This window comes from Phyllobates terribilis, unplaced genomic scaffold (genome assembly GCF_046119375.1).
Source record: "Phyllobates terribilis strain yellow unplaced genomic scaffold, ASM4611937v1 Scaffold_4__5_contigs__length_816908805, whole genome shotgun sequence".
NCBI classification, from domain to species: Eukaryota; Metazoa; Chordata; class Amphibia; order Anura; family Dendrobatidae; genus Phyllobates; species Phyllobates terribilis.
This window is the reverse complement of record NW_027362764.1, coordinates 491,218,215-491,246,202: the sequence shown is the minus strand read 5'-3', so window position 1 is coordinate 491,246,202 and position 27,988 is coordinate 491,218,215. Positions and strand designations below refer to the sequence as shown.

The 27,988-nt window shown below is 41.3% G+C and overlaps 1 protein-coding gene across 1 annotated transcript in view; it reads right to left on the bottom strand.

Annotated features, from left to right (window-relative positions):
- SYCP2L (synaptonemal complex protein 2 like) overlaps positions 1-27,988 on the bottom strand; it is a 250,185-nt gene that overhangs the window by 92,361 nt on the left and 129,836 nt on the right. The window contains exons 14-18 of the mRNA XM_073676941.1: positions 13,295-13,355; positions 7,444-7,592; positions 3,861-3,924; positions 3,701-3,764; positions 273-342 (exon numbers count right to left, since the gene is read on the bottom strand). Coding sequence (XP_073533042.1) covers positions 273-342; positions 3,701-3,764; positions 3,861-3,924; positions 7,444-7,592; positions 13,295-13,355 — 408 coding nt within the window. The remainder of the gene's footprint in view (positions 1-272; positions 343-3,700; positions 3,765-3,860; positions 3,925-7,443; positions 7,593-13,294; positions 13,356-27,988) is intronic.

The window sequence follows — 27,988 nt, the reverse complement described above, 5'->3', positions numbered from 1 at the left end:
TGACCGATACCTCCAGGAGTTTACCATCTGCTTTACTATAACCCATACACTGGGACATACACCCGACGTACTGTATATGAAAATATTCCATTACACCCTCACTGTATTGAAAAGCTTAGATGACCAAGATCTCCTTATTAAAAAAAAAAATTGTGCTGCACAGTATACTATGTAATACCAATAGCTAGAATAGAACCCCTTCAATGCCATTGTCTTTATGTTTTCTTTTGCTCTTTATTTATAAAATAGTACCTAAACTTTAAACTTCTTACCTTGCTCAGACGTTCAGAACATGCAGAAAGAACCTCAGATAGTGGCTTGTTTGCAGTGTTTTCCAGAACCCTAGAGATCAACAAAGCTGCTATCAGTAATAGACTACTTGTCCAAGTATCCTCCAATGCCAACAGCCCAGCCATTATAAACTTCTAAAAGTTATCACATTTTTCCTTCATTTCTTCAATTTGCCAGCACTAATGTCTGGCAGTATGTTATTGGCAACATGTTTAAAGGTGTATGCCTAAAATTGAAAGTGGCCGTCTATCCATAAAATAGGGGATAACTTACTGATTGCTGGGTGTTCAGCTACTGTGGCTCACATTAAACCTGTAAACTCTTTAACCCCTTTACCCTCGAGGGTGGTTTGCACGTTAATGCCCAGGCCAATTTTTGCAATTCTGACCACTGTCACTTTATGAGGCCTTTATGACAGAAAATACCCCAAAGTGACACCATTCTAAAAACTGCACCCCCAAGGAGCTCAAAACCACATTCAGGAAGTTTATTAACCCTTCAGGTGCGTCACAGGAATTTTTGGAATGTGGAAGAAAACAATGAACATTTAACATTTTTCACAAAAATGTTACTTTAGACCCCAATTTTTTTTATTTTCGCAAGGGTAACAGAAAAAAAATAGACCCCAAAATTTGTTGTGCAATATCTCCTGAGCACACCAATACCCCATATGTGGGGGAAAACCACTGTTTGGGCGCACGGCAGGGCTCAGAAGGGAAGGAGCGCTATTTGACTTTTTGATTGTAAAATTTCCTTGAATAACTAGCAGACGCCATGTTGTGTTTGGAGAACCCATGATGTGCCTAAACAGTGGAAAATAAGTGACACCATTTTGGAAACTAGACCCCCCCAGGGAACTTCTCTAGATGTGTGGTCAGCACCCTGAACCCCCAGGTGCTTCACAAAAATTTATAACATGGAGCCATGAAACTAGAAAAAAAAAAATCGAACTTTTTCCACAAAAATTATCTTTTAGCTGCAAATATTTTATTTTTACAGGGATAAGACGAGAAAATGGACCCCAAAAACTGTTGTGCAATTTCTCCTGAGTATGCAGATACCCCTTATGTGGCGAAAATACACTGTTTGGGCGCACGGCAGGGTTCAGAAGGGAAAGAGTACTGTGTGCCTTTTTGAACGCAAAATTGGGTGGAATCAAGAGCGGACGCCATGTCGCGTTTGGAGAGCCCCTGATGCGCCTAATAAGTGGAACCCCCCCCACAAGTGACACCATATTGGAAACTAGACCCCTCAAGGATTTTATCAAGGGGTATAGTTAACATTTTGAACCCAGAGGTACGACACAGAATTTGATAACATTAGGTCACTATATTGAATAAGTTGTCATTAGCCTTGAGTGCAAGTGCCTGCTACTTGAGTTTGCATTGGGTACTCGGGTATGCACCATGTATTGCAGGTGCTCGAGTGACATGCTCGGGTCTCCGCCCCACATGTTTCACAGTTGTTAGGCACCCCCAAAAAAAAAAAAAAAAATACGGGGATCGCTCGTGCAAGGCAGGAAATCCCCACGTGTTTTTTTTGGCCGTGAAGCATATGGGGTGGAGACTCTAGCATCCCCGATACACCCGATGCAAACTCAAGTAGCGAGCACTTGCACTCAACACTAGTTGCCATATCGTCATCATTTTTTTTTTCTTTACTTTTGAATAAATCCCTAACCCAAGCACAACCCTAACCCCAGCGTTTATTTTTTACGCCGTTTCTCGTGCGGTATAAGTGATTAGATTACTTTATTCTTCGGGTCGGTGAAATTACAGCGATGCCAGATTCGTTTGGCGGTTTTTATGATTGACAGCTGTCATACACTAAGAGACGCTTTTTTTTTTTTTTTTTTTTTGCAAAGACTAGTTTTTGCATCGCCATATTTTGAGAATTATAATTTTTCCATATTTCGGACCGACAGTCATATGGCGGTTTGTTTTTTGTGGGACAAGTTGACGTTTTTATTGGTACCATTTTCGGGCAAGTGACATTTTTTGATCGCGTTCCATTTCAATTTTTGGGAGGCAGAATTAACAAAAACCAACAATTCAGGAATTGTTTTTTTTTTTTTTTTTTGCTGATCTGCGTGTGGTAGAATTGATAAGGCAGCTTTATTCTTCGGGTCAGTACGTTTACAGCGGCACCAGAATTATTTAGCTTTTTATGTTTTGGCGCTTTTACATAAAAATTATTTTATAGAAAAAATAATTATTTTTTGTATCACTTTATTCTGAGAGCTATATCTTTTATTTTTCAGCTGATGGAGCTGTATGGCGGCTTCTTTTTTGTGGGATAAGGTGACATTTTCAGCGTATTCTTATTTACATTAGTCTTTTTGATCCCATTTTATTCCATTTTTTGTTCGGCGGTATGATGATAAAGCATCGTTTTTTGCTTAGTTTTTTTTTTTTTTTTTTACAGTGTTCACTAAAGGGGTTAACTAGTGGGACAGTTTTATAGGTCAGGTCGTTCCGGACGCGGTGATACCAAATATGTGTACTTTTATTGGTTTGTTGTTTTTTTTTTTTCATAATATTTGTTTGTGTACAGTATATTTTTATTTTTTGGGGGATTATTTTTTTCATTTTCTTTTAATATTTTTACAATTTTTTTTATTTATTTTTTCACTTTGTGATACTTTTTCTTACTTTTACACTTTGTCCCACTATGGGACTTTTTTTGCAAGCTGATCGCTTATATAGCATAGAGATGCATCAGCATCTCTATGCTATATACAGCCTGTCAGCGCTGCACAGGCGGAAGTTACATTGATCGCACACTGCGCATGATCAAAGTAACTTCCTGCTGCATGGTGACCTGGATGTTGTCATGACGACATTGGGTCACCATGACAACTACCGGGACGCGGCACAGACAGCGCGGGACGCCGGAGAGGAGGTAAAGTAGGTTGCGCTTACCTCCCCTTGCTCCTGGAATGCTGGGATCGACTTCAACCGCATCATTTCGGGGGTTAATGTGCCGGGAGCGGTGCGGGACCGCTCCTTGCACATAGTACCAGGTGTCAGCTGTGAGAATCAGCTGACTCCTGGTGGCGATCGCCCTGCACAGCTTGTGTGTGTGGCTTCCGCTACATTCGTTGTTTGAGGCACTCCTGGAAATAAAGTAGAGCACTTGGCTATTTCCAACAGTGTATTTCTTCATTCCAGTCAAGACTGGCCTATTCTTGGGGTCGATGGAGGACTCAACAGTCGGACCCCCTGTAATCAGTAAGTCATCTCCTATCTTTTGGCTATATTAAAACTTTCAATTTTAGGAATACTCCTTTAAAGCACCACTCCAGTAGTTTTTTTTTTATATATAATTGCAGCGCTGGAGTGGTGTCCCTACTCTAAGTTCCCAGCATTTCCAACTTGCTGTGAAATAAAAAGAAATATTAATATCTCACCTATAGGTATCACTGACGATTGAGATTGGCACTTGATCCTCACAGATGGAACCTTTCTGAGAATCTGGCAGCACAAATTAGCAAAAAATTAAAAAAAAAACAAAAAAAAAAAACCAAGAACAGATTTTAACTTCTAGTATACTGTATATGGTATACAAACCTTTCCACCCTTCTGGTAAATTTATTGCAGTGTCAGTTTGCTCTGGTGATGTAAGGTGGACATTCTGAACAATGAGAAAATAAAAGGATATAGTAAAAATACTATAGCGTTGTACAACTTAATTGATTCTACTAAACGTTGACCTTTTATATGATCCGCTATGTAAGCAATAAGTCACTGCTGGGTGATTTTTCATTTTTGTTCTTTTGTTTTTTCCATCAACATAGCAATTGAGTGATTTTTGAAGTTGTAGTTTTTAATGACACCATTCACTACCATTTAATGTACAGAAAAACGTGGAGAAAAGATGACAAGTGGAATGAAAGGATTAATTTTTTTTAAAAATAAACAGTGGCTTGCAAAAGTATTAACCCCTTTGGCACTTTTCTTGTTTTGCTACTTTTACAACTTGGAATTTCACTTTTTTTGAGGGATTGCATCAGTTCATTTAGGGTATGTGCACACGATGCGGATCTGCTGCGGTTTTGACGCTGCGTCAAAACCGCAGCGGCCAGATGTTACAGCATAGTGGATGGGATTTCAAGAAATCCCATGCCCACTATGCATTTTTGTGCACCTGCGGAAACGGACATGACGGGCGTTTATCAGATCAGCAGCATGTCTATTTCTCTTGTGGAAACGCATGCGGATTTTTCCCCATAGACTTGCATTAGATGAGGAAAATCCGCATGCGTAAAAACCGCATGTGTTTTTGTGAGCATTTCCGCAGTGGAAACGCACACAAACGCTACATGATGATCAATCAAGTTTGTTAAGAAAAAAAACAACAAAACTATTCTCCAATTTCAATATGAAGACATGAAAAACGTATGCATAAAAACCGCATACTGTAAAACCGCATGTAAAAACCGCACCAAAAACAGCAAGTAACCTAATTTGCATATTAGGTGCAGAAATTCTCCAGCGTCAAAACCGCAGCAGCAAATCCGCACCGTGTGCACATACCCTTAAAGAACATTTCTACAACTGTGAACATTTTTTTTTTTTTATGCAAACAACAAATAGGACAAAATAACTGAAAGTTTCAATTTGCATAACTATTGAGTACTTTGTAGAGCCTCCTTTTCACTTACAGCTGCAAATCGCTTTGGATAAGTCTCTATGAGCTTTCCACATCTTGCCACTGGGATTTTTTCCCATTCCTAAAAGCAAAACCGCTCCAGCTCCTTCGAGTTAGATGGTTTCCTCTGGTGAACAGCAATCTTCAAGTCTGACCACAGATTCTCAATTTGATTAAGGTCTGAGCTTTGACTAGGCCACGCCAAAACATGTACACCTTTCCCCTTAAACGACTCGAGTGTTGTTTTAGCAGCATGCTTTGGGTCATTCTCTTGTTGGAAGATGAATCTTAGTCCCATTATCAAATCACTGACAAACAGATTTTGCTCAAGAATATCTCTGTATTTTGCACCATCCATCTTCCCCTCGACTAGGACAATTTTCCTTGTCCCTGCTGCCGAAAAACATCCCCACAACATGATGCTGCTACCACCATGTTTTACTGTAGTGATAGTGTGACACCCCAGGGGTCTGGTTGCCACAGTGATAGAGATGTTATGTCTGAGAGCAGGTGGGAGGTCCTTTGGTCAGGGATCCTGTGCATGCCACACCTCCTGCCCAGTCTTGGGAGGGGAAGAACTTCCCCTATATAAACCCGGGGCTGAAGCAGGGTTAGGAGTCAAGGAGAGTAGAGACAAGAGACAGTCATAGGAAGAAACAGCTGGAGCTCAGTGGGAGCAATACTACTACGAGTCAGGGGCTGGCAGCTGCAGAGCTCGCCCTGACTGAGAAGCTTTCTTACCGGACCCGGCGTCCGAGGCTGTGGGGACTAACTCTTACCCAGCAGCAGAAGCCGACCGGCAGGGGATTTCAGGTCCTCAGGCCCAGAAACCCGAAGGCACGGTCACACGTGTGGGACCAGCACCGCCATCGTGGAGCGGAAGCCAATAGAAGGCCCCGAGTCACCGGCCATACGGGTGAGCACCACACGGTACACTCAGGGACGTGGGCTACTTATATCCGCTTCTAGCAAGGTAGCCAGAAGAGTACAGTCAGTTTGGGAGGCCTACAACTCCGCCTGGCCAGGGGAGATCCCATCTGCTCAAGGACTGACCTGACCAGGCCCCGTTCGCTAGCAAGTACTCCGGGAGGGTCTATCGTTGTTACCAGTAAAGACCCTGAATTACACCGCACCGTCTGAGTGGTTCCTGCTACCCCCATCTTCCACGTCGGCTGCCCTGAGGCCATACCCCTCCCGTTGGGGGTTATACTATCACGCTGCACAATTCTACACCGGCCTCAGCGGTCTGCCCTGCAGCAGCAGCTCCATAGCTGCAAATCAACGGGTGGCGTAGTCGACACTCAAATAACATCTATCAAGACTGCCACACACTGAGTCTGACCCCCTGGGCACGGACCGGGTCCCCGCCACTCGGAGACTACAACCCTCATCTGATCCGGTTCCGGGTAAGCCCCCGTGCGCGAGACGCTGCGCGACACAGCAGGCCCAGGGGCGCGTCAATAGTGTTCTTGGGGTGATGAGCTGTGTTGGTTTGGCGCCAGACATAGCGTTTACCTTGGTGGCCAAAAAGCTCAGTTTTGGCATCAACTGACCACAGAACCTCCTCCATACATTCGAGGAGTGTCCCACAAGTCTTTTGGCAAACTCAAAACGAACCTTAGGATTTTTGTGTTTAGTAAAGGCTTTTTTCTGCCCACTCATCCGTAAAGGCTACCTCTATGAAGTGTACGGCTTATTATGGTCGTATGGACAGCAACGCCAGTCTCTGCTTGGGAACTCTGCAGCTCTTTCAGGGTTACCTTTGGTATCTGCTGCCTCTCTGATTAATTCCCTCGTTGCCTGGGCTGAGCGTTTTGATGGGTGGTCCTCACTTGGCAGGTTTGTTGTGGTACCATGTTCTTTCCATTTGATGATAATGGATTTGATGGTGCTCGGGCGATCATCAGAGATTGTGGTTTTTTTTTGTTTGTTTTTTTTGTTTTTTTATAACCCAACCCTGGCTTAATGGTGTTGCAGCCTCTGTGGCCTTTCAGAAAAGTTGTGTATATACTGACAGAGCATGTGACACTTGGATTGCACACAGGTGGACTTCCTTTCCCTAAGTATGTGACTTATGAAGGCAATTGCTTCCACCAGAAATATTTAGGGGCTTCATAGCAAAAGGGGCGAATACATATGCATTTGCCAATTTTTAGTTATTTGATGGCAGAAATTTAATTTATACCTGTATTTTTCTCACTTCACCAGCTTAGACTATTTAGTGCTGATGCATCACACACAAACCGGATTACAAAAATATTTAAACAGGTATTAATGTAACAAAATAGGTAAAAGCCAAGGGGGTGAATACTATGGATGCCACTGTATATCTACAACATAGTTACATAGGGATTTCACACAATTATTCTTGGGCAAACAAAAAAAGAAAAAAAAGCTTTTCATGGTAAATACAATTTTTGCTTTTACCAAAATGTTGCCCCAGGACTGATTAGTAGGAAAAAGTTAGCCAGGTCAGTGGATGATGTTATGATGAGGTCGTACCATTTGAAGTTCTGCTCCGTACGTTTTAATTGTAACATTTTGAATGGCGTGCCTAATTTCAAAGGTCATCTTGATGTATTTTGCCGCCTTGTTATTGATAGATTGAGGAATCTTAAGGTGTATGCTTAAGAGTTTCTGTCCGTTGCATTCTTAAAGAAAAAAAACAAAGGTGAATGTTTCCGAAGACCAAGGAAAATATACTACTTTATAATCAGAACTACTTTCTATTCTAACATTTTACCTAAATGAACCAAGATACTAACCTCTATAATACTTTAAAGGGCTGTTCACTACTATTTGAAATATGCCAAAGCGTTATGATGAAAAGCAACTTCTTTATAATTGCCCCCCCTCTGCCTTTTCAGCCTGTGAGAGGCGCTATCCTTGGCCGCTCAGAGGCATCACGTGACACCGCACTGACGTCACGACAAGTGAAGTGAGACTCAGCGCTGAGGTCCCCGCGGTGGCTGCTGGGTTGTGGGCGGGATTACCCCCACACGTCACACCCAGCATCTACCGCGCGCTCTCCTAATGAATGGAGAGAGGGAAAGCACGCGGTGGATGCAGGGTATGACGCGCGGGGATAACCCCGCCCACAACCCAGCATCCACCATGGAATGCGGAAGAGAGAGACCCCCGGCTGCAGCCTGGACTTGTCATGACGTCAGCGGATGTCAGAGTCGGCTGCAGCCGGAGGTCACATACTGCCTGTGAGCAGCCAGTGATAGCGCCGCTCACAGCCAGAAACAGCAACGGGAGGTAATTACAAAGTAGTTGCTTTTCATCATAAAAACGCTTTGGCATATTTTAATTAGTAGTGGACAACCCCTTTAAGCAATTTCCATCATCTAAAGCACTTGTGGACTAATTAACTAGGTATTAATTTGGGCAATTGGGTTCCAGGTTTGGGACAAAAGACGACAGTCAATCTAGATGACAGACAGCGGAATCGTAACAACGTGCGCATTGGGTGCAACCTGGCGGCCACGGGACAGCATGTGTGTATGACTCATACTTGCAGTAATGTGCTGACTAGACTTGCCTGGCTTCTCTCAATTGACTTCTTTGGAGAGAAACTAAGCCTATCTAGTCGACACGTGACCACAAGTAGCCAAGGCACTTGCAGCACGTGACCGCCCAAGCACAATGGCAATATCGGGCAATCATGACAACACGCTCACCGCGCACTGCCATGATTCGGCAGTCTGCAGCCTCATAGCTGAAGACTTTTGTACAGAGCCTGGACAATTCCTTTAAATGCGGGGGCAGAAAACTCACCTAAACCTGTTAGGAAGTGAACACAATTGTATCCTGACCATGCAATGGTTTCTAATCTAGTCTGGATTTCCTTTTGCTGCAATGCATCAGTGTGAACAGACCTGACCAGAGATCTAAGTATCTGCTGCTTAAGTATTTAGCTCACAGACAGTGGTGTAACCTGAAACTCATGGGCCCCAATTCAAAAGCTTCAATGGGACCCCCAATTATTGCAGTCTTTAATAGTAATGGTCTTTTCACATAGACCAAAAGAACTTTTTGGGTCCCTTAGGGTCCAGGTGCGATTGCAACCCATGTACCTATTGTAGTTACGCCCCTGCTCATCTAAGAGCACGACTAAGCATGGGATTGTTGCCTGTGAAAGTAAACTTTGTTCTTATTCGCTCACAACAATATCTGGAAAATGTAAGTGAAACATTAGCATGTTCAATATTTGAATTCTTTTTAACTTACATGGTGATTACACATTAATAAACTTAGAGAGGACTTGCAAATAAGTCAGAAGTGGTCAGTCTTTACTCATTTTATTCCTGCTGCTCCTTGATTACATTTTTTTTTTTTTTTTTTTTTTTTTACATTTTCTATATGGTTGCAGACATACGGGCCTCTTTGCTTAGTGCTAAATTGTTATGGTCTTCATTAAGGTGGTGTGTCACAATAATCTCTGGGGTGTATGTCTTTAGGCTGCTCTTCATAACTGTGAGCAACTCACTCCTTGGTAAACCCCAGAAACATTAACACTAAAAAGGCCCATATCCTTGGAACCATGAGGTGGATTTTAAGAATGAATATGAATAAATATTTGAAAGGAGGAGCGGAAATAAAAGAAGAGCAAAAACTGGTGACAGGCCCTCTTTAAACCGAGTACCCTCCTCTATTTGCTCCACTGTTTCTGGAACAGTTTTTTTTTCCTGTGACCTCCCCCTACCCCATTCCAAAGTTATGCCCCTTAGTAATAAAGAGTGCCCAATATGCAAATATTCCATTCAACTGGGTGAACACTGAACTTCTACCTGTTTGCTTATTTGCCTTTTCTCCTCTATGACACTGGCCAATCAAAATACAGCCAAATCAAAGGTGAAAGATCAAACACCCACAGTAGTCTGGCTGTACGTATTCTTCTGAGATGAGATTTGTCTCATGTGAGTAGAACTTCCCAGTTGCTGCATGTTTTACTGCTATTGGAGCGCCAGAGAACACCTTCTCATTGAAAGATTTTTCTGTATTTTCATGACTATGAAAATTGTACATTCACACTGAAGGCATCAAAACTATGAATTAACACATGTGGAATTATATACTTAACAAAAAAGTGTGAAACAACTGAAAATATGTCTTATATTCTAGGTTCTTCAAAGTAGCCACCTTTTGCTTTGATGACTGCTTTGCACACTCTTGGCATTCTCTTGATGAGCTTCAAAAGGTAGTCACTGGAAATGGTTTTCACTTCACAGGTGTGCCCTGTCAGGTTTAATAAGTGGGATTTCTTGCCTTTTGGGACCATCAGTTGTGTTGTGCAGAAGTCAGGTGGATACACAGCTGATAGTCCTACTGAATAGACTGTTAGAATTTGTATTATGGCAAGAAAAAAGCAGCTAAGTAAAGAAAAACGAGTGGCCATCATTACTTTAAGAAATGAAGGTCAGTCAGTCCGAAAAATTGGGAAAACTTTGAAAGTGTCCCCAAGTGCAGTTGCAAAAACCATCAAGCCCTACAAAGAAACTGGCTCACATGAGGACCGCCCCAAGAAAGGAAGACCGAGAGTCACCTCTGCTTCTGAGGATAAGTTTATCCGAGTCACCAGCCTCAGAAATCGCAGGTTAACAGCAGCTCAGATTAGAGACCAGGTCAATGACACACAGAGTTCTAGCAGCAGACACATCTCTTCAACAACTGTTAAGAGGAGACTTTGTGCAGCAGGCCTTCATGGTAAAATAGCTGCTAGGAAATCACTGCTAAAGGACAGGCAACAAGCAGAAGAGACTTGTTTGGGCTAAAGAACACAAGGAATAGACATTAGACCAGTGGAAATCTGTGCTTTGGTCTGATGAGTCCAAATTTGAGATCTTTGGTTCCAACCACCGTGTCTTTGCGAGACGCAGAAAAGGTGAACAGATGAACTCTACATGCCTGGTTCCCACCGTGAAGCATGGAGGAGGAGGTGTGATGGTGTGGGGGTGCTTTGCTGGTGACACTGTTGGGGATTTATTCAAAATTGAAGGCATACTGAACCAGCATGGCTACCACAGCATCTTGCAGCGGCATGCTATTCTATCCGGTTTGCGTTTAGTTGGACCATCATTTATTTTTCAACAGGACAATGACCCCAAACACACCTCCAGGCTGTGTAAGGGCTATTTGACCAAGAGGGAGAGTGATGGGGTGCTACGCCAGATGACCTGGCCTCCACAGTCACCAGACCTGAACCCAATCGAGATGGTTTGGGGTGAGCTGGACCTCAGAGTGAAGGCAAACTGGCCAACAAGTGCTAAGCATCTCTGGGAACTCCTTCAAGATTGTTGGAAGACCATTTCCGGTGACTACCTCTTGAATCTCATCAAGAGAATGCCAAAAGTGTGCAAAGTCGTCATCAAAGCAAAAGGTGGCTACTTTGAAGAACCTAGTATATAAGACATATTTTCAGTTGTTTCACACTTTTTTGTTAAGTATATAATTCCACATGGGTTAATTCATAGTTTTGATGCCTTCAGTGTGAATGTACAATTTTCATAGTCATGAAAATACAGAAAAATCTTTAAATGAGAAGGTGTGTCCAAACTTTTGGTCTGTACTGTAAATATTATATATTCTTTTAGTAAAAAAACTTGGGTTGAATCGCCAATTTTCTGCATCTCAATTTTTTTTTATCATTCCATCAATGGAGCTGTATGAAACTTTTTTTTTTTGCATACTGAACTTAGTTTTTATTGATACCTTCCTGGGTTATATACAGAATTGGTCACTGAGGAGTGTAGGGGGGAGTTGCAGCAACTGAAAAATGGAAATTCTGGTATTTTGATGTTTGTTTTTCTTCTTGGCGCTTGATATAAAGGTTAAATAGTTTTATAGTTTGATAGATTAAACATTTTCAGACATGACAATATGAAATATATTTGTTTTTGACACTTACATTTTTGAAAGCGCAAGCGGGGAGAGCAATTGAAACATTCTTTAAGTCGTTTTAGGGAACTTAAACCTGCTATCATTGCAGTATTTAGTGAAGTTGCGATCCTCCTGTGGTTAAGCTTCACAGGATGACAAAAAAAGCCCTGCTGAAGGCCCCCAGTTTCGAGCGTAACCCATCAGTCCCCCATGATCGCATCACCGGGGGCTGTTGGGATCCCATGCGCGAACACCGGTATGAATATATGTAAAATGACGCTGTCAGAGATTGAAAGGGACGTTTGAGATATTACAGAGAGATACCATCTATGTAACACAGCCGGCATCTGCCTGGTATTGAACAGGCTCAGCTCCTGAGCCAGCTTTATACTTCCATTTTGATCATAGGTCGCTAAGGCATATCATAGGTCATTAAGATTTTTAGTCTGAATAGAGGGCTTTACCATTTAATAACACTATAAATGTACAATAGTTACATCTATAAAAAGGTGTTAAAGGAACTTTCCACTTCTAGAAAACGTGAACCCCAAACATTTCCTAATACAATATGTACAAATACAAAAATCAGATTGTACTCTCCATCCTTTGGTCCTGCACCAGTTCTCCACCACTACTCCGGTCTCTGCTTTGGCTGCAGTGGTGACGTCAAGTTAACAGTTCACATGTCACAGGTGTAGTCAATCACTTAGTTTGGCTGGGAGCAAATACTGGACCTCGGGTGGGAGAGTACAATCTGATTTTGTTATTGTACATTATTAAAAATGTTTTGGGTCCAAATTCTAATAGTGGAAAACCCCTTTAAAGAAGTTGCTCACTATTTTTTTGAATTGCCCCAATGTATTTAGCATGTGGCCATAAGGTTTTTTGTAAATACCTTTAGTTGTATGTATTGCCTGTGAGCGGCGCTATCGCGGGCCGTTCACAGGCATCACGTGACCCCCGGCTGCAGCCTCCTCTGATGTCACGTCATGTGAGGCGTGACATCAGTGACGCAGTCCCCACGGTGGCTGCTGGGTTGTGGGCGGGGTTACCCCTCGCATCACACCCAACATACACCGTGCGCTTTCCCAATGAATGAGGAGAGGGAGAGCGCGCAGTGGATTTTGGGTGTGATGCGCAGGGTAACTCCGCCCACAGCCCAGCAGCCACCATGGAGTGCAGCACTGAGTCGGGGGTCACGTGACGCCTGTGAGCGGCCAGTGATAGCACCGCTCACAGGCAATATAACTAAAGGTATTTACAAAAAAAAAAAAACTTATGGCTACATACTAAATAGATTGGGGCAATTCAAAAAAGTAGTGGACAACTCCTTTAATAATGGACAATTCCTAAGCAATTTTCTGCAGTCCTTATCAAGCATTTTCCTTTTAACTTGTGATTATATCAAACATTATGACTTTACAGAATTTTCTACTTGTGTATCCAACAGGTAGCAATTACACAATGGTACCTTCCAAGCTGTAACCACTTAGTGATTCTTTCTGTAGTTTCACAGTCTGCCAAAGGGAACCCTAAAAATAAACAAAAATTACCATTTAGCATATCACACATTTGTGACGGAGTTGGCTCCTATCCTTGGGTAAGGGGATCAATCTGTGTGCATCTGTACCTCAGAGCACAGATATCTCAAACCACTGATAAAAAAAGGTTCTCTAGGACATGATAAAACTTTATTTCGAGTTTAATCAGCACATACCATATTTTGCGGATTATAAGACGCACCCCAAATTTTGGGGTGCAAAATAGGAAAAAAAGTTTTGTTTTGTTTTTTTTAAAATAAAATGGTGCTGTTATGATCTGAAACATGTACTAAGGAAAGATAGGGGAAAGCTGTCCCTACAGTAAGACTAAGCTGAATCCCTACAATGTAGCAGGCTGCCTGTTCCTAGCGAACACTTAAGTCCAGCACAACCAGAAGGGCGGAGGTGGAATATAAAGGCAGATTGTCACGTGACCGCAAAACACAAGATGGGAAAAACAAACCGGAGGGTTCTAACAGGTGCGCCTTATAATCCTTTTTACCTAGGGGCAGTGGTGGTGGAGCGGGGGTCACAGGAGCCAGGGTCACATATACCAGAGATTGGTGGCAGTGGTGGTAGTAATGGGGTGATGCTGCAGCCCCGTCCTCAGAAGTGTCAGTGATTCAAGGCGATGGTGGTGGGAGCTGGGCGAGTTCAGTAGGGCGATGCTGCGGCCCCGTCCTCAGAAGTCGGCGGTGAGCAGAGGAGAGGTTCTCTATCCCGTACATAGCCCTGCACTGTGCTTCGGTAAAATGGCCGCCGGAGCATGCGCAGATCGAGATCTCGGGAGAAGAGATCTCATCTCGATCTGTGCATTCTTCATTGGCCATTTCACCGAAGCACAGCGGAGGGCTATATCAGGGCTATGTATGGGATAGGGAACCTCACCTCCGCTCACCGCCGACTTCTGAGGACGGGGCCGCAGCATTGCCCCGCTGTACTCGCCCAGCTCTCACCGCCACCGCCTTGAATCACTGACACTTCTGAGGACGGGGCAGCAGCATCGCCCCCCTACCGCCGCAGCCGCCACCAATCTCCTGGGTCTGGGACCCCGATCCGACGCCGCCCCAAGGTAAAATACCGTAACTTATTATAAGACGCATCCCCTTTTTCCTCCCAAATTTGAGGAGAAAAAAGTGCGTCTTATAATCCGAAAAATTTGGTAACTGGTCGAAAATGTGGAATTTTACAAGACAACCGATCTGAAAGTTATTCCAATAGTCTAGCTATAGTAAAATAACCTATAAAATAAGTCATAAATCCATGTGACACATTGACACATTCAGAGCAGGAATGAAAGGAAAAATCTATCTTTGTATCATCTTGGCCATTAAAAGGTATCAACCTCTGAGGACTCAAAAATGTTAATATTTTTCAAAAAGGAATGTGTCAGGAATGTGTCGCATGGATTTATGTCCTTTTACATCAATTAAGGAATGTGCTCTTCAGACCAATTGGGGACATAACAACCCTGGACCAGATCAGCGGACAATGAAACTTTCACACTACTTATCTAAGAACTGCTCCAATATTTACTGTCACAACTGTTTCTCCCCCCTCCCACCTCCGTCTAACAGATACTTCTTCTTCACGTCACTTGTATTATTACTGCATTATTCCTGTGTCCTGTTGTGTATAAATGTGTGACTTCAGATTTTGTATTATTCTATGCCAGATTAAGAGACCTGAGTAGTCTAGATAGTTTGCCATTTGTTACCATCTTTTCAGTTAGTCATTAGAAAGATATCAACCACTGAAGAATCTCAAAATTTTAATATTTTCTCTCCATCTACTGGCTAACATGTTACAAAAATAGATTTCTCCTGAATCAGTCTAGTTATAGTACAGATATAGCAAATGTTAGCTTAACACTAAGGCATCATACCAGATCGTCCATGCGCACTCAAGAGAAGAAATGAAAGGGTTGAGCTGTGCAAATTTTTAGGTACTTGTGGAAAAAATTCTGTAAAAAGCAAGAATGCTTTAAAAAAATTGTTTGCATTTTTTTAATTGATAAAAATAAACTAAGGGACCACCCTTTGCCTTCAAAACAGCATCAATTCTTCTAGATACAAACATGGCCAAAAGTTTTGAAGACCGACAAATTTGTTTTTTTTTTTAAAAAAGCTTGCAGTTTGTGCCTTTAAATCTGTTAGAAATATTTCTATGGTAACTTTAGTACAATAATCATTTCATAAATTTTTACTCTTGTTGACAAATACATGAAGTTTCTGCAAAGATTCACTATTTACAGTGTTGACATTTATTTTTTTAAAGTACCCTAAAATGCTAGATGATATCAGCTTCTAGGCCAAAACCTGACTGATGACAACTCATTCTTGTCTAATGAGTGCTTGGAGTTGATCATAATTTGTGTTTTTGTACGTCCACCCACTTTTTGATAATTGACCACAGTTTCTCAATTGGAGCGAGGTCTATGACGTTTCCTGGCCATTGACCCCAAAATTTCATTGTTTTGCTCACCAAGCCACTTAGTTACCACTTTTGCCTTATGACCTTATGACAAGGTACTCAATCATGCGGGAAAATCATTGTTCATTACCAGAGTTTTCAACCTTTTCATTTTAATAAAGAACAAAAAAATGGTCATTTTTGGTCAACCAGCAGAGTTTTCAACCTTTTCATTTTAATAAAGAACAAAAAAATGGTCATATTTGAAATTATAAGCATTAGCAGGTTATTACAAACTGAAATCAAACAGTTTTCAACTCAAAACTTTATTCTAGGTGATATTACATTTGCACATAGGACCCCTTGTTCGAAAGGAGCTTCTGAACTCTCTCGTCCATTGAATTGGTCAGGTTTTGGATGGTTTCTGCTTCAATTGTTTTGCATGAGGACAGAATACCCTCCCAGGGCTGTTGCTTAGATGTGAACTGCCTCCCGCCATCATAGACACTCCTTTTGATGATGCTCCAGAGGTTCTCAATGGGGTTGAGGTCAGGGGAGCATGGGTGCCACACCATAAGTTTGTCCCCTTTTATGCCCATAGCAGCCAGAGATGCAGATGTGTTATGTGCAGCATGAGACGGGGCATTATTATCCCGGCTCCCTCTCCTGCTGTACTTCTAATTATCTCTGCCTATTTGGAGAATCAGTAGTTTCGTGTATAGCATGAGAAGCAGCGGGGATCACACTCCTCACTTTGCTAGACGGGGCTATACATCAAGGAGGCTGAGAGAATGTTATGTGCTGCAGTGGCTGAGACGCAATATACTGTGAGAGAAGGCTGTGTATAGAGGGACTGCGAAGAGATGTACTCCAAGAGCAGGCTGTATACAGAGGAGCTGTGAAGAGATCAGTCGGGAAGTCCTCATAAACGTAAGCAGATGATATCAGGTTCAGCTGCCTTTAGTCTGTGTATGGTTGCATTTAGAAGATTGAAACCTGGGTCAACATAGGAGATAGAATATAACAGTAAAGGTAGCCTAGTGTTCACCATTATACACAGTACTATGAATTATTACAGTGTGTCCTTATGTATAGCGATGTCCCTTCTATTACACATTAGAGATGAGCAAAAAGATTTGCGTTGCCATGGTCCAGTGTCCATCCTTGTCCTCTGTGGCCCCTGAACCCGGGCAGTCTTCACTTCTGTGCCAGCATCCTGGGAACTTTTGGGGTTTATTAGGCCCCATTACACCATGTGGACCGACCAGGGAGCAAGGAAGACAATGGCTGTATTGAAACCGCAGTCTAAAGCAGTTGCAGAAAGTTGTAGATCCTCACAGACAAGGTGTACAGGAAAGGAGAATCCAGAGTTGCATTGGCTGTGAAATAAGGAACACCGTAGACTGTGTACAGGACTGGTATAAGGTGAAAGCGCTCAGATAAACTAGAGCTCAGAATCATTTGAAATTCAAATGCGCCAGCTTAGATGAATTTTCCCAAAACATTTGATTTGTGGCACATAAATTTGCTGCGATTCTCAAAACTGCAAAGCCTCTAATTGCTCAGAAAATCCATGTATAATATGAGCTGTCCTAGCACTGTATTGAACCACTTTGGAGCTCTTTAACAAAGTCTTAGTAATGTCTGAGTGACCTTAACCAATGTGGCTAGGAGAAAACTGATGGTAACCATTTAACAGTACACTGCAGCAACAAACTTAAGATCTTTAAAATCTAAAAATGGTACAAAAATTATCCCTTCTGTAGGTGCAGAGGACTACTTTGCTGTTGCTTTTACACAGATTGTACAAAAGGAAGACACCATGTTTTTTTCACAAGCGGAGGGGGGGGGGGTAGAAAAATTATTACTTTTTGGGGGAAATAACAGCTTTGTTCTTTGCTAAATTAAATGATAATTCTTAGATGGCTTATGAAAAGCTATCCCTTTACTTAGAGAACAGTATGTAAAAACACACAAAATTTACTGTAAATAACCCATTTAACCAATTGATTCACTTTAGAATTGTGGCTGGTAAGTATTTTGAGAATTATGGCTAAGCACCTACTGACTGTGTATGTACAGTCTCTAAAGAAAGTGTAACCTTGTAGTAGGGATGCTATGGTCATTGCTGTGAGCCATATGTTTAAAGATAAAGCCAAAAAGAATTTCACGTAGCTCAAGTCTTAACTAATGATTTATGTATATTATGCCTTAAATTAACAAGTTTTTAAAACATATGGTAAGACTTTCTGGGACCTCATATATCCAGATTAGTAAAGAGAAAATCAAAACCAATACAGTTCTATGGAAAAAAAACTGTGTATAAGACAGTGAGAAAGAAGGCAAAGTCTCTCGTAACGCTAGCTACAAATGTCAAAGACTTCACGTAAAAATTATCTGGAATGTTTTTCTTTCTCTAACTTTTCTCTTCGTGTACTTTGTGCTATGAATTTATTTTCTTTATCTTTGTAACCATTTTCATGTACACAAAACTTACTTTGTTTAAAGACCACACATGACTTAATAGAGCATTCCAATTATCGTTTTTTAAAGTTAAGAAGCAATGGGTTGTTAAGTTAGTAAAAAAATCTGTCTTTTGGGAGCGGTTTCATTTTGATGTACCCTGAAGAGAGTATGCTTCCTAGCAGCAGGAGAGTATAGTTATACAACACAGAAGACAAGCGTAAGAAGTGTGTGGGTAACCAGCAGAAGTGAAGATGCAGTGTGTCTGGGCAACGGCAGCAGCAGAAGCTGCATGGTAGAAAAACGACTGGTAAGGAGATGTTCTTCCAGCATAAAGCAAGCAACGGCATCCACAACAGCAGAAGTAAAAGTATAGATGACATGATGTATAATGAGTAGGTGCCCAGTTCAACATAGGCCATCTGCACTGGTGGCAGCAGAACAGTAGAGAAGACAGACAATGGACAGGCAGGTAGATTGTATGGCCAATGTAATCATTGGCATCAGCCGTGGGTCAAAGTCAGTACTGATCAATGCCTGATTCATTTTGACAAAGTCAAGGTTTTTCCATGCTTGTGGAGGATAACTTGGTCTGGCAACGCTGAATAGCCTCACTGACATTACATTGGATGCTGGACATAAACGTATGCCGATAGAAAATGGGCCAGTTCTTGCTACTGGTCCAATCTGCCAAACCATAAGTCCATAGGATTGGGGCATTCACTGGAGAAAGATGTGACTGTTGGCCGATATGCATCAGGTTGGTGCAGTGGCAGATAAATCACCAGCTCCACCATGATATTTTGGAGCAGGTATGATACCCTCACTAACATTACATTGGATGCTGGACATAACCATATGCCGATAGTAAATTGAGACAGTTCTTGCTACTGGGCTGATTCCTGATCTTTCGCAGAATCATGCATACCACACGAGGCGAGATCTAGCATGGAGCTCCAGACCGAGGAAGATTGACAGTCATCTTGTGTTTCTTCCATTTTCTAATAATTGCGAAAAGAGTTGTTGCCTTCTCACCAAGCTGCTTGCCTATTGTCCTGTTGCCCATCCCCGCCTTCTGCAGGTCTACAATTTTGCCCCTGGTGTCCTTGGACAGCACTTTGGTCTTTTCCATGGTGGAGAGGTTGGAGCATGATTGATTAAGTGTGTGGACAGGTGTCATTTTTTACAGGTAACAAGTTCAAACAGGCACAATTAATACAGGTAATGACTGCAGAGTAGGAGGACTTCTTAAAGAAAAACTAACAGGTCTGTGAGAGATAGAATTCTTGCTGGTTGGTAGGTGATCAAATACTTATTTCATGCAATAAAATGCAAAATAATTATGTAAAAATCATGCAATGTGATTTTCTGGATTTTTTTTTTTTAAGATTCTGTCTCTCACAGTTGAAGTGTACCTACGATGAAATTACAGACCTTTCCATTCTTTGAAGATAAGAAAACTTGCAAAATCGGCAGTTTATCAAATACATAATTTTCCCCACTGTATCTTGTGAGTCAGTTTGCTTTTCTAATGTGAGTAGGTGATATAGTTTCATGTGCTGCACACTTCAAGTATTTTTCCTGTGGACAAGAATTCCCACAGCACAGTTTTCAGTCACTGTTGAGTCTCCTAGACCAACATCACTTGCTCACAATCTGACTGCAGAAGATCTGCTGGCAGGACATTGGAACTGCTCTTTAACCCCTTTACGACCTTGAACATATACAAGTACATCCAAGGTCGTGTCCATGCATTGATGCGGGCTCCAGGACATGACAGCCGATGTGATCAGTTGTCATGTGCCTCTAAAAGCCGCAAGTGGATCCGCGATCTACCTGTGACATTTAGCATGTTAAACGCTGCTGTCGATCTCCGACAGCGGCATTTCATTCGAGAGATCTGGAAGCAAGTCATAAGACACATCCATTGGTGCCCCTATCACATGATCACAGGGAACCGATGGGTTGGCATGACAGTTGGGGGTCTGCAGAAGACCCCCGGTGCCGGTCACCGTAAATCTCCTATGAACGCCGGCCCGAGGCTGAAGCCCTGCTTTGTGTAGCACAGGCGATCGAATGATTGCAGCTTCAAGTTTAAGGGGACTTTTGAAGCCAGTAAAAAAAAAAAAAATAAGTTTAAAAAATATATTAGAAAGATTTAAAAATATAAAAGTTCAAATTACCCCCTTTTGCCCCATTCAGAAAAACAAAAAAACAAAACACCACATTTTGTATCGCTCCTTTCAGAAATGTCCCATCTAACAAAATATAAAGTAAATTTATCCTATTGGTATGGCGGCTCCGGCCATACACAGTGAAGCTGGGATTTACACACAGCTTCACTGCACATGCGCAGGGAGCCGCTCATTACAGCTCACGCGCGCCTCACAGAGCACCAAGTGTGGCTGGCCATGACATACTGCGCAAGCGCGGCATAGTGAGATCAGTGCAAGCAGGAAGAAGAATTCAAATGCGTGGGCGGCGCCAACCCCGACTAAATGCAGGGAATCACATCCCTATGACTAAACGAGCAGGTAGGATATAAGTATATGAAGTGTTTTTTACACATGAGATTAGCGCCGATTTTAATGAAAAAAAGCGTGTTAGTGATGCACATTGCATCACTAACCGCGCAATGGGATCAGTTTACATACTACACAGGACATGCAGGTTCCCTTTAATGTGCAAACAGCCTTCGGGGGTAAAGGGGTTAAAAAGTAAAACATGTATGTGGTTTTAAAGTTATATATTTGGATATTTTTTAAAACACTTATTCTTCCCAACAAAAACACCAACCAAGAATGCTCCGCTGATTGGTAGGTACACATTTTAACTAAAAAATTCTACATTGTTAAGTAGCTACCTGTAGATTCATGCCCGGGAAGGAACATGCAGCAAAGGTATGCAGTATTGTCTTGGGGTGTGTGGCTGCCAAATTGGACTATTGAAACTGGTATTCTAAAATTAAAATATGATACTTTTAAAGATTAAAAAAAAAAATAGCACCCTCGTGGGCCTTTACTAAAAAGGACTGGAGAAGGAAATCCAGGTAGGTTTACATCACAAAAACCAGCAACTGTAACAAGCTGCTGAATACATGTAGGATGTACGGAGTGTCATACTGGACTATTACAACAAGTGTGCAAAAAATATTTAACTTTTTTTCTTAACAATACAGTTTGTGAGAAAGACTTGTGTTTAAATTTCTGGAATGTGGAGATTTTTCTCTTGCATTACTGCAAAAAAACAAAAACCCAAAAGGCAAAAGAAATGGGAAAAAATATGTAGTTTATGGTTTGTCAATCTCACAAACCAGGAAGCACATTTTCTCTGACAAGCCTTGGTTTCAGGATTTTTCTTCAGGAGGAAAATTAGGACGAATGAGACTTAACCTGTCCTTGTATGTAGTGCATTAAGAATGGAAAAAAAAATTAATGTTATTAAGATGCTTTGCTGCAGTATATCACAGATCAATTAATTTGCAGTCACACAGTCTCTGCAGGTCCAGTAGCTCTCTATTACTTAAATCTTTTCATTAATTCCCAAGTTCAATGTTTTTAAGCTCTGCAGTAGTACACCACACTGTGATTTAGGCTTTTTTTCCCCATCTGTAATTATGAGTTGCATGCTCATATCAAAAGGCTGTAAAATCCTAAAATGGATGTAGTTTTCCCTGTCCTCATCTTTTATGGTTCCGGTGATAGGATCCACCCTGTTTGGCTACGCTAGACTGTGTGATGTGATAGCGCTAAGGCATTATGGGGAAGTCTGACTAATGTCAAACCCATTCTCTGGCTGATGCAATCTTATAAACTTATAATATACATATTTTATTTGATTTTTTTGCGATCCATGCAAAAATAGCAAATTGTTTTAACTCCATGGGACCTGTGAATTTCAGGAGATTTGGCACAAAGTTGATTCGTACGGATAGATCTGCTCACCTCTACAAAAGACTGATAGAAAGTGTAATTTGTTAAGACAAAGGAACGTTCATCACTGGGAGGCAAACAACAAGGGTGAGGGCTGTTTCTCTGCATAACTTAATTTTCTGGCTATATAAATGATCAAAGGGGAATCTGTATTAAAGAAGGACCATGCAGAAGAAAGTGTGAAGCTTTGTATATACTTCCCAAGCAGCGACTAGCAGCTTTCTCTCACTATACAACATACACAAAAATCTGTGGTGTGGGTGGGAATATACACAACTCAACAATTGAGATCTGTTAGAACTGCAGCAGTCAGTAAACATAGTAATACATCACTGAAATCAGGGTCTCTGGCCCTACCTCGTGCTGCTGTTGGATTACATAACAAAAACCTGCTGACAGATTCCCTTTAAGTGGATGATACTGTATGGTTAGAAGGACTGTCAGCAGAGGATGACTGTTCAAACCAAGTCCCACCGCTCTGTGCTTCACAGTGGGGCCAATCATTTATATACACCTTCCCACCTGCTTAATTTCCCCAAGTCTCCACCCCCTCTTTGATTGACAGCTGTGGCTTCGTAGGGCCAGAGAAGGGTCTAGGTAGATGGAAAACAAGCAGGTGGGAAAGTGAATATAAATGATTGCTCGCACCTTAGTCAGCACAGAATGACTGTTCAAACCAAGTCCCTTTAAAAGAGAAGATGCATGTGCAGTATGTTGGCATATGCAACAGATTAGGACTTATTATAAGTGAAAGGAGGACTTTATCGCCATCTGCTGTCTGGTTAGTATAGTGTGTAAAGTTATATGCTTGCTGTAATGTGGGGAGGGAAGCTCTCAATTGTTGGTTGTTTTCTTACTTCCTATTTTCTTTTTTTCTTTTTCTGAATGTGTTATGTCAGCAGCACACGGACTGTGTGACACTGAATTGTATCTCATGTTTATTCAGTATGAAGTAAATACTGTTTACTCAAGATATATTGCTGATTGAAGCTCTCGTAAGTACAGTGGTTACTGTAAGAAGATGCACTCTGCGACAGGTTATGGGCCCAGACACTACAGGCGCGCATTGCAAGCCCAGGCAGCAGGATCCCGGTTTATAACCCCAGATAAAGGAGCACACAGCTAAGCTCTGTAAACAGAAGGAAATAAATCCAGATACAGAGTGACAGAGGAATTCATGATCCCAGGAGCTGGATAAAATTACAGAGAATTCAACACAGGCAGGACATACAGGAACTATCAAGAAGAAAAAAACTAGGAGAATATCTTCTGTACAACTCTCTAAACAAGTAAGACTATATAAAGATGATGAGTAACAAAGAACTGAAATTCACAGTAGCTAAACTGAATAGTGAAAATTATCAGTTATGGAAATTCAAAGTAGAGATGTTGTTATCGAAGGATGATTTATGGGAAGTAATTGTTACAGAAAGACCAGATCAAGATAATCAGACATGGGATAAGAAGAATAGACAAGCAAGAGCCACCATTAGCTTATTAGTGGATGATGCTCAATTAATACATATAAGAAATGAAGAAACCGCAAAACAAATGTGGGAAGCATTAAGAAAACTGTATGAAAGACCTAGCTTGAATCACAAGTTATTTTTATTAAGAAAGCTTTACAGTATGAGATTGAGTGCAAATGACGACATGCAGAAGCACATATTCTCAATGATGGAAGTGATATCACAGCTAAGATCTATTGGTGAAGACATTAAAGAAAGTCATGTAGCAGAGATATTATTGTGCAGTTTACCAGATTCGTATACAGCCTTGATAAATGCCCTTGAGACGAGACCAGAAACTGACATTACATTAGATTTTGTGAAAACAAGACTAATAGATGAATATCAGAGAAGAAAAGAACAAAGAAATGATTCTTATACTGAAAAGGACAGTGAAAAAGCTCTTAAAGCTACAGAATTTAAAAAACCCTATAATAAAGAGACAAGAGAATGCTTCAGACGTAAGAAAAAAGGTCATTTAAAAAAGACTACCATATGGAAAGCAGAACAAAAATGACAACATAAAAAGCATACACAAAGTAAAAAACACCATTTCCGATTCATGTGAGAATAATTGGAATGGCACATTTAAAGTAACAGACAAGAAATCCTCACTTGGTTGGTTTATTGATTCAGGAGCAACGAGTCATATGACAAGTGACAAGAATTTCTTTACTGATCTTGATTTAGATAAGAAAGAAGCCATTTATCTTGCAGATGGAAGCAAAATAACCGCAGAAGGTATCGGACAAGGTATGCTAAATTGTTCAAACAAGTTCGGACAAGATTCAAAGATACTTGTACAGGATGTGTTGTATGTTCCAAAATTGGAAGGCGGATTATTATCTGTGAAACGTTTAACAGCAAAAGGACTTACAGTAAAATTCAAAGACAATGAGTGTGCTAGGACATAGACACCCTGACAGTATAAGGGAACTACAGAGAAAAGAATTGACAAAAGATTTAAAGATATCAGATTGCTCAATTATCATAAAATGTGAATGTTGTATAAAATCCAAAGCCACAAGGATATCTATTCCAAAAGAAAGTGAGATGAAAAGCGAAAGACCACTTGATTTGGTGCATACTGACATATGTGGACCCATGAAAGTGACTACATCAGGAGGCAATAGATACGTGTTGACTTTTATAGACGACTACTCAAGATACACCGTCACATACTTAATTAAGAACAAAAGTGAAGTTTTTGATAAACTTGTAGACTATGTAACAAAATCAAGTAACAAATTTCAAAGGAAGCCAATTGTCATCAGAAGTGATAATGGAGGTGAATTTACAGGTCACAGAATAGAAGAATACTTAAGACAAAATGGAATTGAACACTAGAAAACTGTTCCATACACACCTGAACAAAATGGAGTGGCAGAAAGGAAAAACAGAACTCTAACAGAAATGATAAGATGTATGCTGACGGATTCCAAACTACCAGAGAAATATTGGGGTGAGGCAGCAATGACAGCTACATATCTACAGAACCGACTTTTTTCCAGAAAACTGATGAAAACTCCATATGAACTGTGGCAAGGTATGAAACCAAGTGTCAATCATTTAAAGGTTTTTGGATGTAAAGTTTTTATATTCATTCCAACAGAAAAACGTTCCAAGCTTCAAAACAGATCCATGGAAGGAATATTTGTTGGATATAGTGAAAATTGCAAAGTATATAGAATCCTAGATCCCAAAACAAACAGAGTTATGGTGAGTAACAGTGTGACATTCATTGAAGATTTAAATGAAGACATCATGATTTCAGTTGAAACAAAAAATGAGAAAAACAATAGTGACATAACTGAAGAAATATCTGATGAGAAAGAAGTAGAAATTAATGAAGAACAAAATACTGAAAGCGAAGAATCACAACTACAAACAGACACAGAACCTAGACGTTCAATGAGAGAGAACAAAGGAAAACCACCAAAACGTCTCTCATACAAGACAAGCATAAGAAAAATCTATGAGCCTACCTCTTGGGAAGACATATCTAAACTTCCTGAAGAAGAAGCTAATAAATGGATAGAAGCAACAGAAACAGAAATTAAATCCATGCATGATTCAAATACATGGACACTAACAGATTTACCACAAGGAAGAAAAGCCATAGGATGTAAATGGATTTTTAAAGTAAAATACCAAACAGATGGTACAGCTGAAAGATACCGAGCAAGACTCGTAGCTAAAGGGTATTCTCAAAAATATGGAGAAGACTATGATGAGACATTTGCTCCAGTTGTCAAACACATTACAATAAGAACTTTACTTACAGTTGCAGCAATGAAACAGATGGAACTGAGACATCTGGATGTAAAGACAGCTTTTGTGAATGGAGATTTAACAGAAGACATTTACATGGAACAACCTCCAGGATTCAAAGATGAAAGAAATCCAAACAAAGTTTGCAAACTACAGAAAAGCATATATGGTTTAAAGCAAGCAGCTAAAGCGTGGAATGACAAAATCACGGAAGTACTTACAAATGAAAAATTTCAAAGAAGCAAAGCTGATCCATGCTTGTACACAAAAAGGCTGATTAATGGATGGATTTATGTACTCATATGTAGACGACATTTTGATTTGTTTTAAACAAGAAAGGGATAAAGAAAAACATTCTAAAAATCCTGAAGCAACATTTCGAAATCAAAGACTTGGGAAATGTGAAACAGTACTTAGGAATACAGGTAGAAAGAGAAGAAGACGGAAGTTTCCTACTGAAACAAAATCACATGATTCAAGACATAACAGAAAAATTTGGATTAAAGGATGCAAAAACAGTAAAGTCTCCAATGAAAACTATCTCAAAGAGATGAACAGTGAAAAAATATGCTACCAAATAATGAAGAATACAGAACAGCAATAGGAAAACTACTGTATCTAGCGACCGTTACAAGACCAGACATCGCAGCAGCAGTAGGAATCCTGAGTAGAAAGGTATCAAAACCAAATAAAGCTGATTATGTTGCCGCAGCACATGCGAGTCAAGAAGTACTGTGGTTAAGACAATTGTTGATAGAATTAGGACAACCACAGTTGGAACCAACAAAACTGAAAGAGGACAATCAAGGATGTCTTGTTCTTGCTCAGATGGAAAGAGTCAATCCAAGAACCAAGCATATTGATGTGAAATATCATTTCTTGAGAGATCATCAGGAACAAGGAGTCTTGAAGTTAGAGTATTGTCCTACTGAAGAAATGACAGCAGACATCTTCACAAAGGCGTTGAATGCTGATAAACACCAGAGACTAATAAAAAAGTTGGGTTTGATTGAATACGTCCTTACTGTTGAGAAAGGGTGTTGGCATATGCAACAGATTAGGACTAGTGTTGAGCATTCAGATGCTGAAATATCGGGTATCGGCCAATATTCGCGGTATCGGAATTCCGATACTTTTACAATATCGAATACCGGAATCGGAAGTTCCCATAATGCCTGCGCTCTGCAGTGTCTCTGAAGGATGACAAGCTGGATGGCAGCGCTCAGCTGCGATCCAGCATGTCATCAGAATGCCATCCCAGCGTGAGAGAATTCTCCTGATTGTTTAAAAGCCGGCGGGTGGTAAAAAGCCGCCGGCTTTTAAACAATCACACAGCCCCATACTGCTTCCCCGCAGCCTCCCACCCCGATCCTCCGCTCCCCCCATCCTGATCGTAAGTTAGGACCGGGCAGGGAGCACAGCCCCAAGGAGCGGGGAGCGAAGGACCCGGGCGGGGAAGCCGGCAGTGAAAAGACTTCTCCACCGGCTTTCCCGCCGGTTATTTCAAATGAACAGCTGAGGTATCAGGTGATGCCGATCAGCTGTTCATTTGAAGTAGCCACGGTGCCCTCAGAGGGTTCATGTGAGTTCATGCTTGACTGCATTGCATGAACTCACATGAACTTTCCCACGGCCGCACAGGTCAGCCACACCTCCCAGACCATCAGCCCGTCATGATTCGTGTGTGTGGGTGTCTGTGCGATGTCTGCGGGTGTGTGTGCGATGTCTGCGAGTGTGTGCGGTGTCTATGCGATGTCTGCGAGTGTGTGCGTGCAGGCAGACATAGGCCGATGTGACACTACTACTCCCATCGGCCTATGTCTGTCCCCCGTCCACTCGTGCCAGCAGGATCAGCTCGATGGGAGCAGTAGTTCCCATCAGCCTGATCCTGCTATTTAAATTGCCCTACTGTGTCCCCAATAAATTTGAAATACATGTCATTGGTGGCCAGTGGTTACCTACAATAAATTAGTTCATACATTACCTGTCCCCGCCGATCGCCACCTAAAATAAAGTAAAAAATAAAAAACTACACCTA